At 40.4% G+C, this 20,171-nt stretch overlaps 1 protein-coding gene across 3 annotated transcripts in view; it reads right to left on the reverse strand.

Moving 5' to 3' along the window:
• ALKBH8 (alkB homolog 8, tRNA methyltransferase) overlaps positions 1-20,171 on the reverse strand; it is a 51,193-nt gene extending 31,022 nt beyond the window's left edge. The window contains exons 1-7 of one of the 3 annotated variants that reach the window (XM_042793244.1): positions 19,954-20,171; positions 15,090-15,230; positions 12,126-12,366; positions 10,934-11,065; positions 9,987-10,082; positions 8,492-8,596; positions 5,400-5,470 (exon numbers count right to left, since the gene is read on the reverse strand). In XM_042793244.1, the coding sequence (XP_042649178.1) occupies positions 5,400-5,470; positions 8,492-8,596; positions 9,987-10,082; positions 10,934-11,065; positions 12,126-12,366; positions 15,090-15,230; positions 19,954-19,971 (804 nt within the window). In that variant the 5' untranslated portion in view covers positions 19,972-20,171. Of the gene's footprint in view, positions 1-5,399; positions 5,471-8,491; positions 8,597-9,986; positions 10,083-10,933; positions 11,066-12,125; positions 12,367-15,089; positions 15,231-16,252; positions 16,265-18,168; positions 18,587-19,953 lie in introns of those variants that run through there. The other 2 variants (XM_032991127.2, XM_042793246.1) reach the window with 2 other exon arrangements.

The raw sequence follows: 20,171 nt of genomic DNA on the forward strand, positions 1-20,171 counted from the left end.
TGTGCCTCTTGATAAAACTGTTCCATGTGACTGAGACAAGAAAGAGAATCTCACACCTACATTTCCACCTCACTTGACACAAGCATAAGAACTTGGACTGCTGTAGGTTACCTGATGTAAGACACAGTGTTGTGAAGAATCACACCCTTATTTTCTTCTCAAGATTGTTTGTTCATATTCAAAATGAACATATATGCCACATGCCAATAAGTATTCCTTTTTCAATATAAATCAACTTTGTAGAAACTAATTAGACTTACAGTGATTTCTCTAACAAAATACTACAAAGTGCTTTGTAACTGGATAAACTCATTCACCGCTAAGGGAAAGACTGATTGTCAAGAATGTGATTTAGGTTGTGAGGCATCACTGAAGATAGCAGTGAGCACAAAATGCAGTTGCAGAGATGTCACTAGTGAAGTACCCTAGGGGTTGATACTGGGCCTAACACTGTTTCACATCTTCATTAATGTCCTGGATGATGGGGCACAGTGCACCTTCAGCAAATTTACAGACAATACAAGACCAGGAGGAGCAGCTGACACACCAGACAGCTGTGCTACCATTCAGAGGAACTTGGACAGGCTGGAGAAATGGTACCAACAAGAACTTCATGAAGTTCAAAGGGGAGTGCAAAGTCCTGAACCTGGTCAGGATTATCTCTGTGCTGATCAGCTAGAAAGCAGCTCTACCAAAAAGGACCTTGGGGTTCTGGTGGACAAGAAGTTGAACATGAGCCACCAATGTACTCTTGCAGATAAAAAGGCCAGTGGCCTCCTGGGTTACATTAGGAAGAGCACTGCCAGCAGGTAAAGGGAGGTGATCCTTCCTCTCTACTCAGCACTGGTGAGGATGCATCTAGAGTACTGTGTCTAGTACTGGAACTGGACTGGGCTTCCCACTACAAGAAAGATATGGATTTACTGGAGCAAGTCTAGCACAGGGCCATGAAGATGATTAAGGACTATCTTTATATGAAGAGATGCTGAAAGCTGGGACGATCAGCTCGGAGAAGATATGGCTCAGGCTCAGATAAGATGGCTCTTATCAATGTGTATAAATACCTTATGGGAGGGAATGAAGAAGAGGAAGCCAGACTCTTCCTAGTAGTGTCCACCAACAGGGTAAGAGACAATGGGCACAATTTAAAACCCATGTGATTCCATCTGAACACAAGAAAACAGGTTTTTTTTACTGTGACAGAGGTCAAACACTAGAACAGGTTGCCCAGAGAGGTGCTGGAATCTCGATCTGCAGAGATACTCAAAACACAAATGGACACAGTCTTGGACAACCTGCTGCAACTGACACTGCTTGAGCAGATCTGTGAACATGATATAAGAAGTCTGAGAACTGATGCTGTTAACTAAAGCACCAGGCTAGGAAGGCACTTGTGTTTAGTCCCCTGCTCTGCTGCCACAGACTTCTCTTTCATAAGCCAAAGCATTTATTTTAGTTACCAGTTACTAGAATCTGCCTAAGTCAGATCCTGGAAGGACAAACATACAAACAAACGAAAAAGCAGCTCTTTCCCTGATTTAGTAAAAGAATAAACTAAATAAAGCATTTCACTTTCTTCTCTTCCTCTGAAGTATCTATTAGCCAACTTCTGAAATAGAATATAGAACCAGCTGGGCTGCAAGGTTATTTCTTTATGGCACTTTTTATTTAAATGTATGCATTGACTGTTGAGGAGAGTAAAGAAAGGACAATACATAAGACTTTGTTTACGTATGTTTTCCATTACATTGCAGCCTAATCAGGTGAAAAAAAAAAAAAAAGTCACACTACAGAGAGAAGAATAGAGAGAAGAAGAGACAGACAGCAAAGTTTGCTACTGTACATGCAACTCCAATTATTTATTAACAGAGTGTGTAAATATTGTACATGGTAAGCTTTAATGGGAATAGTGTAGGGGGCTTCGCTTCTAAAATAGCTAACTCACATACTACTGCAACTGGTATTTACATCTGTAAATCAGATGAAGAGTTAAGTGCACAAAAACACATTAAAGAAATCATAGAAAGTTGTAAAAGTAGCAGAAAGAAAAGCCATTAAATAATGCAGCATTTCATGGGCCACTGACTTGTTTTACTACATGTGTGCTTTGATTGTCTGCACCTGAAAAGTGCATTAATAGCCCATTAGGAAAAGGCACTGAAACTTGGGAGCTACCTAACAGACTGTATCCAATGCCTATGCCTGAAATACCTAGAAATGGCCCAATTCTGGCTGTTTGCCTGATTGAAATGTAGACATTCCAATTTTTAACAGCATCATAATGCTTCAGGCAGTCCACTTCCCAGAAAGGTTTGTACTTCTCAGGTGATTAAAATCACTCTGCTTTTGGCTATCTCTGAAACCATCACAAAGGTGTGCTGTAATATAACTGTCTAGAAATGCACTCTGCCTATGGTGCCTTATCAAGGAAGTAAACAGAGAATCTGTGCCAGAGTTGGCCTTTTAATTGAAATGGAAAGGGTAAGAAAGCCTGGGGCTGCAGACTGAGGCAGAATATGTGAAATTACAGCACTGATATAGTTTTTATAAAGTGAACTAAAGTAACCTTTTTTTTTATTTACAAGATCAACATAAGAACAGCTGTAAATTGGGGTCATCTACTGTTGCTGTACTGCTCTGAATGCTCAGCATGTATTAGAAAAACTAAACTTAGGATGGGTAAACTGCACAGAAGATCAATTAGAGCCCTTCTAGAGAAACCAAATGAAAGAAATGGACATTCCCATGTGCTACCTACCATGGAGGTGTTGGCACTGTTAAAAGACAACATTGCAGTTGAACAGAGGAGAATACACTATCTCTGAGGCAAAGCTAAGTACCGAAGCCACATGAGAGAGTAGCTCCTCGACTGGAAGATTCCAAAACAAAAGCAGCAAGAACTCTACTGCCACTGTGCATACCACCTTCACAACTAATCCCAGATATTGCTACTCTAGAGTGGATACTTTTGTAAATGGTGGACAAATACATCCATAGTCAGGCTGAGAGGACTTATAACACTACCATCCCCATGTTCAAGCAACCAAGATCACATATGTGCCACTGCCACACACGTTAATGAAAAAGCTATCCTTCCTTGGACTCACCCCTAGTCCCAGGAGCTCCACAACTTGCAAGAAAAGTGGAGGTTGATGCCAAAGCCCAGGCTAAAGATTCAAAAAACGTTAGTGCTCAGAATATCCAGCCTTGTTCCTCTCTCTCTCTGCCTAAAGAGTAAGGCAATCCAAGAGCAATAACCAAAGTTCTTGTTTTGTAACAGGAGAATGCTATCAGTAATACAGGTACAATTCCATAAGCACACACATCTGTCATCTGCACACCACTGCCAGAAAAAACAAGTAGCAGATTATATCATTCTTATACAGCATTCATAGCTTTTCAGTTGAAAGATTCAAAATTCAAACCTTTATTACCCACTGCAATAACATGTTCTTAGCCTTGTTAAGCTTCTAGTAATCCAGTACTATGGAAATACACAGCAATAAATGTAACTCTTCTATCACAAAAAGCCCAAGCTTTGGAAGCAGGCCTTCCAGATGTGTTGTATATCCTCTCAAGAAATGCAGAGAAGATGGGAAGGTGTGGTGGGTTGACCCTGGCTGGACACCAGGTGCCCACCAAAGCCGCTCTATCACTCCCCTCCTCAGCTCAACAGGGGAGAGGAAAGTATGACGAAAGACTCGTGGGTCAAGATAACAACAGGGAGAGATCACTCACCAGTTACTGTCATGGGAAAACAGACTTGACTTCAGGAAATTAATTTAACTTATTAGCAATCAAATCAGGGTAGGATAATGAGAAATAAACCCAAATCTTAAAAATATCTTCCCCTCACCTCTCCCTTCTTCCCATGCTCAGCTCTGCTCACAATTTTGTATAACTCTTCCCCCTCAGCAGCACAGGGGGACAGGGATAGGGGGTTGTGGTCTGTTCATGAACCGTTGTTTCTGCTACTCCTTCCTCCTCATCTCCCCTGCTCCAGCATGGGATCCCTCTCACGGGAGACAGTCCTCAACAAACTTCTGCAATGTGTGTCCTTCCCAGAGGCTGCAGTTCTTCACGAACTGCTCCAGCATGGGATCCTCTCTCTACGGGTCCACAGGTCCTGCCAAGAGCCTGACCTTGTGTGGGCTTCCCACGGGGTCACAGCCTCTTTCAGGTGCATCCACCTGCTCCAGCATGGGGTCCTCCACGGGCTGCAGGTGGGGATCTGCTCCACCGTGGGCCTCCATGGGCTGCAGGGGCACAGCCTGCCTCACCATGGTCATCACCATGAGCTGCAGGGGAATCTCTTCTCCAGCACCTGGAGCATCTCCTGCGCCTCCTTCTTCACTGACCTTGTTGTTGGCAGTGTTGCTCTCACATATTCTCACTCCTCTCTCCACCTGCAATTGCTGTTGTACAGTTGGGGTTTTTTTTGCCCCCCCCCCCCTTCTTAAATATTTTATCCCAGAGGTGCTACCACTATTGCTGATGGGCTCAGCCTTGGCCAGTGGCACATCCATCTTGGAGCTGGCTGGCATTGGCTCTATCAGAGACAGGGAAAGCTTCTAGCAGCTTCTCACAGAAGCCACCCCCTATAGCCCCCCACTACCAAAACCTTGCCACACACACTCAGTACAGAAGGCCAAGTAACAAAGACTTGCTGCAGTAGTGCTTAAGGCAGAGAAGGTAAAACTAAATTTATAAAATATGCATGGGCACAGATGCAGCAGATGAATCCAAATAGAGTAAAAGAAAAGACACTAATTAGAGCACTGAGACCAGCTGATACTGACTGTTTTCAGCCCTACTCTTGATATGTTGCACGACTTTGTGCTAGTCCACTGTTCTTCCATTTCCCTTACCACTCTTTGTTTACATCATCTGTGTATGTTGGAAGCTCATGAGATCAGAGTCTACCTCTGCCTGCACCACGACTAGCTCAGTAGGGTTCAGACTTTGACTGGAGCTTCTACAGGTAATACATCTACACTAGCCTACTGTAAATGTACTGAATATAAAAATAATAGGATAATAGGAGGCTTATGCAGACTGGAGGGAACAGGGGATGACACAGGGAAAAATGGAAGTAGAAACATAAATAGAAGTGACATGCTTTCTAAGATTAACACAGAATGAAGGAAGGTCAATGGAGAACTGGATGCTAAGATTTAAAACCAGGGTATCACTGGTATCACTGGCAAACCGTCCAGTGACAAAAATCTCATTGCAGTTACTTATTTAATTACCATCTCACACTACCTTACATGCTCGATTTTAAACTCAGATGAGTGCAAACACACACCATGGAAAATCAAATTAACTTCTATTAAACAGTATAAAACCAAAATTTCTCAGTAAAGCTTCATCAAGACACATATAAACATTAAATTTACCTCAGCTCCTAAACTGAGAGAGATTATTTCATCCTCAAACGCAGAATGTGTATCAATATGAGGAGGAATTCCTGCATGAGAAAAACGGTAACAGTCAGTACAATAATAATACAGTGCCAACTCTGTTAGCAAGCTCTATTTCCATGGAAGTCCATATAAAAAACTGGTATGCATGGTTGAACAGACAGAATTTACCATAAATGAGAGAGTTGCCTTCCAAAAGAATTCAGGACAATTGTCTGATTTACATGCCCAGATTAGATGCACACAGTTAACATAAATGTCCTGTATAATCTGTGGGAATATCTAGAAGACAGTTCGGGGCACCCAAAGGCTTCACTCGCCCTATGAAGACTTCAAATGCTCTCCTTGCTGCAGGGAGCACCTGAAATCACAGTGTTCTACTCTTAGACAGTTTAGCACTTAGCACTAACAGTTACGCTACGTTAGGTGATTTTGCACCTTAGTTCATACATGATCATGTATTTCTCCCTCATATTCTTCACAGAGAAGGAATATCCCAAATATTCCCTCTATTGCTAAGCAAATGACTGTGCTAGGGGTCTCAGCTTCAGAATTAGGACCTACTACCACACACTCAGGCACTGTCAGAGTGAAACCCTGCCTCTGCTTTGCAGTTCCCAGAACTCCACACACCATTGCCTGGCTAACCCCGGGGTAGTACATCTCTTGGTGTGTGTATGAGTAAACACACATAGGTGAGAATTGCCAAAGGGACAGCAATTTTTATGGGGTTTTTAAAATTTTTCTTTCAGATCTGCTAATTGGCAAGAAACTGCCATTCCCCACAGCTTGTGCCACACATTTTAACACCAAGTGTTGAAACAGCTGTATGCATGCCACAGCAAGATCTCATCGCATGGTGGGGAACTGTAATCATGCAGTGGAGCAAGACCAGCAGCCAGATTGAGAGAACTGAAAGTACACCTTCCTTTGACACTATAGCAGGCCCAGACAGATACTGTAACTCCTACATGATCCAAACCAAGACAGTTACATTTGCTTATTAAAAATTCTACCCACATTCATTTTGGACACTATCAAATTTCTGAGCTAAAAACGTTTTTTTCCTTACAGTGTCAGCCAGCCCTGTCAGATTTTACCTCCAGATTCTGAATTCCGTTAGTTTCAGTGAAACCAATACAGGAGTTTCATGAGGTCAACATTTAAGCTTGTAGAAAATCATCAAGACTTGAAAAACAAAGACACATTATCTGTTTGTGCTTGCTCGTAACTTTGCCTATGTATAAATCAGTGAAACTCTGCCTTCAGATCTACACTGAAGTCTATGCAATTCATTGTGCAACAAAAGAACATCGACTGCTCTCTTCAGCATCACTCAGACAATTCAATCAAGACCACACTGACTTACCTACCTGCTATTTATACTCCATATATGCAGCAGGTGATAAGTGACAGTCATCTAAGCATTCAAAATGGATGGTAACTTTCAAGTATAAATCTACAACTTTAAACATTGTTAGGACCCTGAATGAAAAAAATGCCCTCAAAAAGGAGTTCATTTAATGTGTCTTTAAGTGTGGTCCCTACACCTTAGATACCCAAAGTCATCAGTCATTTCTTAAAATCTCAAATGTAATTTCCAGTGACAATCTGGCTCAGAACACAGATGCTAAGCATATTAATCTGGCTGCACTCTGTGCTCATTCATATCCTAACAATTTGCTCTTAAAGGGTATTTTGCTTTGGGTTTAGTTTTTTTTTTAAAAACTGCTTCTATTCTTGATAGAAATCTACAATTCTAACTAATCTCCTCTGATGTCCCAGCCAGAAGTACATGACTCTATCAATTTAACAGATTGTCAGATACATAAACAAATAGGATCAGCTTTTCAGACCCTTGTTTGGCAGACACTGTATTAGCTGTCAGACATTAATTCTGAAAGAAAACTGTTGTCCTTTCTTCCTAAGGACAAACAAGATATCCACTCTAGAAAGCAAGCCAAATACTTAGCCTTGATGATTGACCTTAGCAAAAAGCACAGCATGTGATTTATTCCCTAGAGGTCTGATTAGAAGCAAATTTCTCTTCAGATGTCTCCAGTTTGGGAAAGATTACAGAAATAGAGTAATTTCTTATTCCTCAGATAAGGGAACACTGCTTGCATCATACTTAAAAGTCCATATATCACATATACTAACTTTATATCATAGGTACTAACACCAAGAGCAGTTTCCTGGAGGCTGTATGCACAGTACAGGCAACAAGAAGAGTTTGGAGTGAAAAAATCCACTTAACTACAAAACCAAATATGACTATTTATTCCTATATCTTTTTATGGTTAGTTTCCATGTTATGGCCTTGAACTCTGAAATCTCTTCAATTTCCGTGACAGTGGCATCAAAAACTGTACTTCTAAATGCAAGCTCCCAGTCTCAGAAACCAGAATGAAGACTTCAGTTTTGATTCAAGGCATCTCTGGTCACAGAGGAAATACACCAAGCATGTGCTTAAATCCTATCACTACACCATGTCACACTTAGATGCTACTCTCCTGATTTTCAGTTAATTGGTACACGTTTGTCTGGGATAGAGTTAATTTTCTTCACAATAGCTTGTATGGTACTATGCTTTGGGTTTGTGATGAAAACAGTGTTGATAACACAGGGATGTTTTAGTTCACAGCATCAAGGTCCTTTCTGGTTCTCACGGTTGCCTGCCAGAGAGTCGGTTGCAGATGCACAAGAAGTTGGGAGGGGACAGAGCTGGGACAGCTAACCAAAGAGATATTCCATCCCATATGACATTGTGCTCAGCAATAAAACTAAGGGTGAAGTTTAACGGGGATGCCATTAGTCAGAGGACTGAATGGGCACTGGTTGGCTGGTACTGAGCAGTTGTTTTGGGGTTTTTCTTTTTCCTTATTTCCTTTTTTAAAAAAACTTACTAAAACGTCTTTATCTCAACCCATGAGTTTTCTCACTTTTATCTTTCCAATTCTCTCCCCTATTTCAGTGAATGGGAGTGAGCAAGTGTGGTGCTCAGTTGCCTGCCAGAGTTAAACCACAACGTAAAGATCTCAAAATTTTTGAAGAACAAATAAACTTACCTTGTCCAGGTTCATACTGATTTATAGTCAGTTGATCAGGTTTATGTTTGATATATCCTTGCTTCAAGCACTTCTCCAAGAATATGTCACAAATTTCAGGAAGACCTAGTTATAGAAAAAAACCTAAGCAAGACAGAATAGCTTTTTGCATTTTTATCCTTTCTATTTACAATAAACATAATAATAATAAACAGCTGTATAGATACATGAGTCCATCTTCAATAATGATCACTCTGCATTTGCTGTAACACACACATCAAAATTGGGGGCCTGATGTGCAAGTCAGACATATTTATAACATCTCGCAATTAGAAAGGCCATTCCTCCAAGACATCCACGTTCAGAAGCGGATCACCCCTTACAAATGCAAACTGCACTATCTCTACAAATCAATAAAAGCGCATCAAATCAGAGGCAAAATGTCCACCAACTACAGTAAAAAGGTCGCAGTCAAGAAGCAAAATTATTATGCAGAAAGTCAGAAGCTCTGTAGAGACGTCTCTAAAAAACTTACCCCCTAAAAATCAGTTACTGAATTAGATTAAATATCACCAAAAAAAATCTGCTAAAATTAAATTGGTCTTGAAACAGGAATGAAAGTTACAGTCCTTCACTGAATCTTTGGTTTGCTATTTTACCTGAGGATTTTGCTGTAAAATTGTGTTGGAGGTAACACCTACAAATATGTTAATAATAGCCCTTCCATGAATCTATTAATTTTTATTTTTCAATTGTTCTCCCCCAATGAAGTGTTTACACCTTCCTCACACACAAAATACTTCAGTTGTGAGACTAGAAAACAGCTCAAATTACTATGTTTTTATGATTATATAGCTTCACTTGTACAAACAGCAATGTAACCAGAACCCTTCTGTTGGACGTTACATCCATGCCAGTACACGCGCATCACCTTAAACACTGTCAAGTTTAATAGGAATTTAACTCCCCTATTTTACTATTTTTAAATCTAAGACTATAAGATGACTCACTCGCTTTGCTCTGACTCACAGCTCTAAACTCCAAATAAGTTATTCAAACCTTCCCAAAAGTGCTTTCAGTCCAAAGGGAATTTTATTTTGGTGCGCATCCATCAAGCTTCAAGCTAGTCGAGATAAATATACACAATATACATCACAGCCCTCAAACAAACGAATATATAATCTGTAACACAATTGTTTTATGAAACAAAATCTAAAAAAGAATGACAATTACAAACCCAAAAGCCTTATCTGACTGGACCTCGACAAAAGGCAGCAACTCTTGCTACAAGTGATTGGAAAAAAAGCTTCAAGCACTCAAGTAATTTGTAATGAACCTCACTCAAAAAGCACTGTTCAGTGTGTGTTTAAGATACAGTGAAAGCTTTCTTTTTATTAGAATCTCACCTCTCCTTTAATTAGAACCTCAGATCCATATCTCAGTGAAGCTTAAAGGCCTTATATAATGCTTCAAACATCAGTGAAAATTCAGCATGATTTAGTAGGGAAGTTCTCACCTCCAGGTAAAGGTTTGTCTTTATCAACATTGTTGTTATCATAGCAAAACTCATATCCAAAATGTTTTACTCTTCTATGCTTTAAAGTCTTCTGGGCTGTAAAAACACACAAGTTTGAAGTAAGATTAGACTATATAAAACAGTGTAGGCAATTTGCTATGCTTCCCTATTCCATCTGACCTGTTAAACCAGTTAAAACAATGTCGTCCTTCATGGCACACGCTTCTGCCTTATTACCTTTTGTATTTCATCAAGCATCTCATTCACTGCCATCTGAAGTCAAACTGATGGTGGTTCTGTATATGCAATAAGTAGAGAGTACCAATTTTCTTGAGCCATGTTTAATACATCTTTGTTCTTGCCTTGATCTCTGAACTTGCACTTGATTAATATCCTGTGGATACAGCAGGCTCATTCACTTCCACCAGTCACCAAGTTACATGTTACCTAAGGTCAATATAACCCTTTGCGGTGTTCCAAGGAACAAAATTTACCTAGAAACTTTGAAGTGAATTCCAAGAACAATTCATTAATTAAGAGATTTAACTCCACAGAGCCCCAGTGAAAGCACAAAAGCATCCAGAACGTGTGTCTCACTGACTTTTTGATTTAAGAGAAGACACAGCTTCTCGGCTGGACATCACATTCCAAGGGTAACCACCACAGAATAGTCTTGTGCTTGGCAAAAGACACTTAAAAAAGACTTCAGTTGTTTCTGGATGTAGGAACATTATTCAAGTATATCCATACCAGAATATCAATTCAGGCCACTTGCACACAGAAATTTATCACTTGCAATATAAGAACTAATTTCTAAAATGCTAAGAACAGATACACCATGAACTCAAACAATACATTTACCAAGATGTAGACTTCTTGTCAACTGAAATGTTAGGAAAAAACAGCATAAAAGTATGGGAGGTCTGGATTTCTATGGTTTTGCCCACCATTTCGAGTATCTTCATCTCCTATCCAGTCAATACTTTCCAACATCCTCCTTTCTTCCTCTGGAGAAATAATCTTTTCAATGACCATTAGGCCTGGAGGCAAGGTTGTAAGAACAGCATTCTGACAGAAAACTAAAGTGTATGGAAAAAGAAAATATTGTCACTGTTTAGAGAAAACAAAACTATGTGTTCCCTATTCCATCTGAGCTGTTAAATCTATGTATGAGAATACACTATAGCTGTGGAAATATTTTAATGATACAATGAAGCCCACACTGGGGTTTTATTTGGTGAATGAATGATGCCTTTTTGACATAACAAAACAGGATCAGGCCCAAATTTTGCATAATACAAAGCACTTTCTAAAAATTTTACTGCATAAGACCAAAAAGACTCCACACTATTCAAACGTAAGACCACTTGTGATTTTCCTGTCAAAATAATGGTAAAAGAATTTCCCAATCACTTCAGAATTTTACCTGCATTTCCTTTTAATTTTCTAGAACTTTGGTGATTTACCCAATTTACTCTCTGTCCAGAGAAGCAATCTGTAATCAAATATGGAGGAGTATAATGCAATACACCTAGGTGAACACAAAATGTTGGTGATGTAGGGACATTCAGCTTTCTATCCTGATATCTTAAAAGAGCTATGAGAATATATTCACTGGCAGAATGTACATACCAAGACCAGGAACCCTTTTCACTAGACACTATAAAAGCTCATAGAAAGAGCAGCAGTTCTTTTACTAAATAGATTATGACAGCCATAAAAAAAGCCTGGAGAGAAGGGGGGAAAAAGCCAGAAATCTTATTGTTCCTATTTTCATTCTTGGAGTTGAGATTGAGATTGCAAGACTAAGGTCACACAAGAAATCCAATAAACTGTCCAGAGATCTCCTGGGCCCCAATTTAGCTCCTTAATCACAAAACCTTCATGTGCAGTATTGAATGGCCTGGAAACTACCTGAATACTCTTTCCATTTGCCTCCAGGCAAGGTAGTTCAAATTAGAGTATCCTATCATGAAATACCAGGAGCAACAATTATTCTAGGTCCTGAATCTTAGATTCTGGCTTTCATTCTGTGTGTCTACTTACAAAGACTAGTGTGCTTTTAGCTATATTTACAACCTAGGAAGTAAAAGCAAAAGGAAGCAGTATGCAGGAAGTAGGACAGCAAAAAAGTTATACCTTTTTCCACAAAATTAATATATAGAACAATGTTTTGGCCAAAGTCTTGTAGTGTTACTTCTTTTCCATTAAGAGCATCAAAGGCTTTCTTGGCTTCTTCTGTTGACCCATATTTCACAAATGAGTATGGTTTATTTGGTGGCATTAAGAGTGTTTCCACCAATCCATATTCTTCCACTATTCTGAGAAGTTGGTGTCTACTCATCCCATTACCAAGACCAGCATTAGCAATAACCAGGCTCTAATTGAAGAGGAATTTAAAAAAAATGGAGAATTAGTGATTACTGTTGGTTCATTTAAAACTAACACAGCAGCTCTATAAAGACAAATTAAGTCCATGAGTACTCTTTTATGTATTCCACACAAGATATTTACGTTTCAATGAGCTTGGTATATTCAGGTAAGGCAACCTTTATTCACCCAGCACATATTCTGGCAGAAAGGCTTACAACCTTTATCAGAGACACCTCCTCAATTAATGCATGTAGTTACTGTTACAAGAACAGTTAAGCTTTGAACCTGTCTGTGTGCGTCAAGTGTATTGTGGGCAAACAGTGACACTGGTACACATAATTTTGGAGGTTTCTAAAATGGAATTTTTCTGGAGACCTTTTACCACTAACAAAAACAAAGAGAAAAACCTTTAAAGACTGGTTTATTTTTTCTAAAGAAAGCTATTCTCATCTTTGCCAAGGAGTCTTTCCAAGCACAGAGAGACTGTTATTCCCAGTTCCGCCTCATGTTCCCTGTACATCAGGTTCACCAAAAAAAGCAGCAGTCTCTAGAAACAGAGCATCTAGTTCTGCTCCTGAACTCTTATCTGAAAATTCTCCCTTGTTTTTATTAGCAAAAGGGATTTATGTCCCATACTTAGTTAACACAGATTCCTTCATGCACAATGCCTAATTGCTTAATTCTACACCTTCCTAGTGATTTATGTCCAGAATTATCAAGGTGTATGCAGTTTGTGAGGACTCCTACTGGTCTGACAAACATTAGAAGAAACAACAAAATAACTTTTCAAATTACTATTATTCAAGAAATATCCTTTGAAAATACACAGGTCTTTTCAAAATAAATCAACAAGTTCTTTTGACATCTAAATAGCTATATGCCATAACTGGATGTTCAATCTAATCATGGTGGTTGAAGGAAGTTTAAGTCCCTTTTTAAGGCCAAATGAAGATGCAGTCTTGATGTCTTGATTGAGCTCTAGTGACTCCAAACAGCTAGCAACAACTTACTCAGATTGACTCTATGTAATACCTTTCCAGAAAGCTTTCAGACAATCTTTTCCTTAAAGTCTATAAATGTTCTATGACCTTTTCTGAAGGCAGCTGGTAAAGTGTTCAATTGTTCCAAATGACAGCATTTCACTTCTTTAAAAGACAGAAAGTTAGCTTTAAAACTGAAGAGAAGAATTATTAAAAAAAAAAAAAATATATGGCGAGTACTGCTATGATTATACCTATTGCAATGGTTCTGTTAACACTTGTTCTTAGCACTGAATCAGGCTGTCCATTACTAATCACATTTTTCAAAGGTGACCACACTATTAATTATTGTTATTTTCTAGAATGTTATTAATGGAGAGGCCCATGTGTGTAAAGGAAATGCAGAGACGCAAACCAGTGCTTTCACCGGCTGTAGGCACTTCATCTACAAAGACCATCACTACACAGCAGCAGCATGTATAGCAACTGATCATGTTATCCTCACTGAACAACTTCAATGCAGACTCTTGCACAAAGCCTGAAAGCATTTTCTGTATTCTTGACACAAGTTTATCACTAGCACTATGATTTTGTTTCATACATCACTTATTCAAATGTTCTATCATCGATAAGGATCTTGCTGGCCAGTTACTCTTTGGGTAGATCAGGTGGATAATTTGGTATCTGGGGCAGTGTCAATGGGAACAAGTCCCAGATTATGGACCCATTTCCAAGCAACACTAGAGAAACACAGTCCCTGATCCAAAGACCTTACAATATATACAAGATTGCTGGGTCATTTTAGCATATGTCCACATGGTGTGACTAAACCCAATTTTGTTACAAAAAAAAGTAGAAAGATCTAACCAATATTTCCAAATCTGAATGGGAAGAATTTGCAGGATCAAGATGAACAAGGCTAGAGTAAATGATACTGCTCTATGGTGTTTCAAGCCATTAGCATCGCCTCATAACTGACAGAGGGAAATTATAAAATCTAACTTCTTCCCTTTCTGTCTGCATGTTCCTGTCACTTCTTGCTACACCAGTATCTGAGAGGTCACCATCTGATCTGCTGTAACTCTCTACTGTGGCAGAAAAGTGCAAATCAAAAAGCTGAGTAGTTTTCCATTAGGTTAGGAATAAAGTGGCTTATGGTAAAGTTCACTGAGCATCATAAGAAAGCAGAATTCCCACCTTCCCTTTTGTGAAAGGGAAGAGAAAGTTGTCCCCTTTTCAAGAGCTGCAAGTCAGTCAATCAGTTCAACTCCCACAGAACCACAGCCTAAATCAATTTAGGTGAAGAAACTATGTGGAAAAGATTTCTAAGATAGACATGTTTTTAACAGAGAGTTTAGATGAGACAAATTATACTTGATAGAGATGAACAGAGGAAAGATACAAAAGCTAAAATCCAGAAAATAAATTAAAAAAAAAAATCACACAGAGAAGTTTATCTACTTCAACAAGGCAACATTACCCATGCTTCCTTCTCCTCCTCAACTCAAGGAACTACTGTTTCAGATTAAAAAGAAAAAAAAAAATCTTATCCAAAGGCCATCAAAAGTCTCTCCACAGACCTTAAACTGATGAATTACAGTTCTGCTTTGAAATCAGAGGCACAGAAAACCCTCAATCTCGGGAAGTGCTTTTTGGAGAATGGCATTTTAGACACAGCTTATGTGAGAATACACAGAACAGAGATAAGCAGCATTTTCACAGTACCATCAAAATCAGAACTACCAGTCACCTGTGTGGCATGGGAGATGCATTCAATGCCCTCGTGTCTCATCAATGTATGCTGAGCTCTGGCCTGTTTCCTCAATACCTTCTTCTTAATTTTACGGACTTTCAAATGATCTTCACTGGTTTTAACTTCCATGCTGGTAATCTGGGAAGCAGAAGAAATAACACATAACAAGTGTCTTGTTTGAAAAATTAAACACTTCAGTCTGCTCTAGAGTGATAGACTCCCGATCTCATATGTCATCTCTAGGATAGTAATAGGACTTCAGAGAATTCCAGATTTTATTAATTATTTGGGACTGACAGAACTGAGTCTGCAAAGTATGTTCTTCCTCAGTCAACAGCACAGTTTTCCCCATCTCTGAAGTTCCTAGTAAAAGAGAGTTTTATAACAGAGGACCCCTCCCAACAATAAAGCTTTATAAAGACTTCCATGATGCTAAATTTAATTTTCCAGTTTTTCTCCACCTCTTCACTCCCTTATTAACAGTATCATTACATCCATTTGCAGTTTTTAACCTGTCTGCCCCTCCTGTTTTCACATAGGAGTTTCTGTTAATTTCCTTCTCTCCAGAGCAGAACAAGAGAAAAAAATCTATGTGGAACTGCCATGAGATTTGTATCAGCTTAGCTTAGCAAGTTATTCGTGCCTCACTGAATGTCTGAGTTAGAGATTAACTGTTCTCACTCAGCCCCTTTTCCTAATTGCCACTTTGAAGTGAATATGACATTTGGCAAAAATTGCTTTTTCTGAGAGTAGAAAAATGTGTTCAGTATTTGGATGTCCAAGAACTAATAAACAGGATACTCCACACCTCATTTAGCACATCTCCCAGGGGCAAACTTCAGGCAAATCACATTCTCATCATGAGAAGGAATTGAATTTAGTGGTAACAGAGCTTTTACCTACCAGAGAGTTACTTAAGGGTCACTGGCCTTCTCCAGGTTTTGTTGCATCTTTTGTTACTTCTGGTCTACTGCTATACTGAAAACATACAGTACCTTCCTACGTCCCTCTGAGCCTACTTCCTTTTCCTTTCTCCCTTCTCACCTTCAAACCCAATGGATGAATCCAGACCTCACATAAGACTATGACAAAGCTCCCAGACATTGGTGTGGCTAGACCTTGCCTTTCTCTTTTTCTCTCCCTATAGCATAATACCTTACCCGTATTTCAGGGGTTTCTTCTCTTCTTTCCCCAAAATCCTCCTAACAATACAGCTGGATAATTCCACTGCAGAGTTGTCTCTTCCATTCTTTTGCTATCATTGATCTGATAACAATCCTACCTCATCTTCACCTCCAGAAATGTTTTAAGGAAAAAAAAACAAAACAAAACAAAACAACTATGCCAATCACCTCTGTATCTACTTATTTAAATATGTCAACTGCTCCAACAGTCTGTCATCCACCTGCATACCTTCTGGCTTGCAAGACTGCATAGCTACTTCCCAATACCTAAACTGCAGACACAGTCATGATAACATGATGATGTCCCATAGGAAAATTGTAAAGGTAAAAAATACAAATTCATATTAGTTTTTGATGCAACTTTGTATTGAATGACTTAGCAAATATTTTCTTTTAAACAAAGGCAAGTATGCTAGTAAAACTGTTGTTAAAATATTAGAGCTGCATAGGAGCTGTAAGTATATATTCCCCGCGGCTGCTGTAGCATTACCATCAACATGCGCAACTATTAATTGCACCTAAAGAGAAAAATCTTTAAAGCGAATCAGAATCACAAAAGCACCCCATGGAAATAACAGATTCTATTCTTCCAAAAAGGAGCAGGATAAATGCTGCCAAAGACTTTTGTCACTCCTTACCATTTGTTGGTTCTTCCTCCTACCCTTGCTCTTCCACTCCCAAACCCAATTTTACAGCAGTCTCAAACAAATTACAACACTCATCAAAGTAAATGAATTGGCAACAACAATTTCAAGCAAACCTAGCAAAGTTACTGGCGTGGTAGATTCCAACAATTCTACCCTGAAATGGTTTCAGATGCCTGCTATCATTTGAGATGGTGCATGCATGGCCGTAACAGTCTGAACTCTGACCTCTTGGCCAAACAGCATTATTCAAGTTTTTACACATATCCTGACCACATAAAGATCATATTTATATCTAAGCCTGACCAAAAAAAACTAATTACTCAGCACCTAGATCCATCTTACCACCATTAGATTCTTGCCAGCTCCTAAGGTCTCCTACTTCGAGCTAATTCAAGCATAACCATGCCAGTGTGCAATGGAGGCAAAATGTATGAGAAGGAAATCTCACTAGTGACAACAGGGCACAATTTCATAAAAAGGAGTAGACTACTGAAATAATTATATCAGGTGACTTCAGAAACATAAACTGTAGAGGCTGAAAAGATTGATGGGTTGTAGAACCAATCTGCATTTCTGTAAAATTATTTATTACTAATTTGTTAGCAACGGTCTCCTATTTCCCTTCAAAGCAACAGTGCTCACACTAAGGGCTTTTGCCTGTTTTATACTCAAATTGTCTCCCTTCCCTTCCTGAATCTGTTGGTACTTTCTTAAATAACCATTTTCCCTTCTTTATAGCAGGCCTGCACACTGGCCACAGTTCATTCTTTGACAAAAACACACTTGCTTCTGAAGACAAATAGTTCAAAGTAGTTTTCTTGAGGATTCTTCACTTTATCTCCAAATAGACTTAAACACACAGAGAGCAACAGTCCTCTTAACTTCTGTTAGTTAAATAATGATCAAGAAATCTCAAACTTGCTTAGACCAAAAAAAAAAAAAAGTGAGACACAAAAAAAAAAAAAAAAAAAAAAAAAAAAGATAAATGGAAGCAAAGGTACACGAGAGGAAAAAAAAAGTCTCACGAAGACACATGAAAAGTTTACATCCAGTACATTCCCCTAAGTGCATCTAATAGGTTATCCTTACCATGATTCATCTAATTTGCAGGCTTGTTCAGCAAGCTTACCATGACCAAGCTGTCCAATTAACAGATTTGGTCCAAAAGGCTGCCCAATTTTATTTGCCATACACAGGTAAACAGAGGCCAATAGCTTTACAGACTGTCCATGTACAGGTTCTTACCTTCTGGGAAGGGGACAAGCAGTTTCAAACTACTTCACAGGCAAGTATAGGAGATACATCTTTGATTTGGTGAGGTGGGGTTACAGAAAACAGGTAAATATATGGAATGAGTTTATTCTTTGAAACCATGCAAATCTGGTTCAGATAGAAGAGCATGGAGGCTATGTACATCACCCGTACCAGCGAGATCACTGCCATGCAGCCTCTGAAGAACCAACCCAGACAGAAGAAAAGGATATCAAACCAAAAGGCTCAGGCCTCTCCCATAACACCTACACCTCTGCACACTAGAAGACTCCATCTGGCCTCTGGGAAAGCAACTGAGTTTAGTCAGGACCTCACAAACTCCCACATTCTCCAGGCAAAAAAGCATGAAGTCACAGCCCAACTTTTGGCAAAACAGCATAGAAACTGAAGTTGGAAGACTACTTTCCATGCTTTCATAACCTCTGAACTAAACAACAGAACAAGGGACAGATGAGGTGCAACTCAGCTGCCTAAACAACAGAACTTAAAACTGGTTAAGATGCCCTACCCCACACTGCCCGGCCTTTCACCTGCTGCTCAAACTGAAGACCTTCCCTCCATGCTGTGCCATGCTTGACAGTATCACCCAGATGCCTCCAGCCCCTGAAGGCATCTCAAACAGCACTACTTGCATTGCTGAGACAGCAGAACCTTCCCTTGGTCTCTGTCTGAACTGTGCCTAAACTCTGCCTTTTATGTTGCATCATTACCCGAGGCTCAATTCTGCAGGCACAGAAACCAACAGTCTGCCTTGATTTCTGAGTTACAGAATCTCACTCAACTGCATATAAGCATGAAACTTTATCTGGTAGCATCTCACACTCCCTTTACAAGGACAGCATGACCACAGAAGAAAAAGCATGCAGCAGTGGATTATTCATTACTATTACCACCTCCTTTCACAAGTATTTAAAAAAGTAGCTCCTGAAAATACACTGAAACAGTCTCCCCCTGAAATAGCTCAGGTTATAGCATGCCATGCAACTGGCCTAAAATTACTACAAAGGTTAATGTAAAGCTTTAGCGTATGGGGAACATTATTTGTAGTAGAAGCCACTCCTGAAAATGAAAGTGCATCACTACTGGAGCGAAGCTAAACGGCAGCTGTCAGTAGAGGGAGCACCACGCTCAGATATGAAGTCTGGCAGTTTATTATTCAGCTTTGGCCTGGTTTTGTGCCGCAGACACGTAAACAAACGTATACAGACGCTGCATACACAAAGACATCAAAACTCGTGGAAAAAAACCCGAAATTCAGGCGCCCTGATGAGAAGTTAGGAGCTGCAGCATTGGCCAAACACGTATGAAGGTGCCAGGACATCCCTGCGGCTATCCCCACTCCATCCCTGCTAATGACAACCAGCACTTACACCTCCCACGGACACCCCTCAGATTCACTGATTCTGGGCATTCGTTAAAAATAATAACGATAATAACAATAGAAACGTGCGGATGCTGTTCTGCCCTGAGTAAACACAGAGCGGGGGGGGGGGGTGGCTGCAAAAACTATGAGGCAGACGCAGGGGTTGACTTGGCCTTGTCCCCCCTCACATCACCTCGCCCTGACAGGGCCAAGGCCAAGGCCAGGGCCAGGGCCAGGCCGCCGCAGGCTCGGCTCGCCCGCACACGGCAACGGGGAGGGAAGCCTGCGGCAGGGGCTGCCCGCACTCCCGGGGCTGCCCGCACTCCCGCTGCCCCCGCGGTGCCCCGCCTGCTCCCCCTCCGCCAGCCGGCAGCCCGGCGGGCGCGGCACGTTACCTGGCTGGAGGCGGCCATGTTGGGGCAGGCCGCTCGCCCGCCTCCGCCGCTCCGTCATGGCGGCGCCCCGCCTCCCGCGCGCCCCGAGCGGGTGGGCGGCCGCTGCAGGCGGAGCGGAGAGGGTTTTTACCGAGACAAAAATCCGGCTCGGTGTCACACGGCGGGGGAAGCCGAACTGCTCCGACGCCAAGCGGTGCTCTGCACCAAGTTTTCCTGAC

The sequence above is a fragment of the Tyto alba genome, unplaced genomic scaffold, assembly GCF_018691265.1.
Source record: "Tyto alba isolate M040663 unplaced genomic scaffold, T.alba_DEE_v4.0 Super-Scaffold_2, whole genome shotgun sequence".
Lineage (NCBI taxonomy): Eukaryota > Metazoa > Chordata > Aves > Strigiformes > Tytonidae > Tyto > Tyto alba.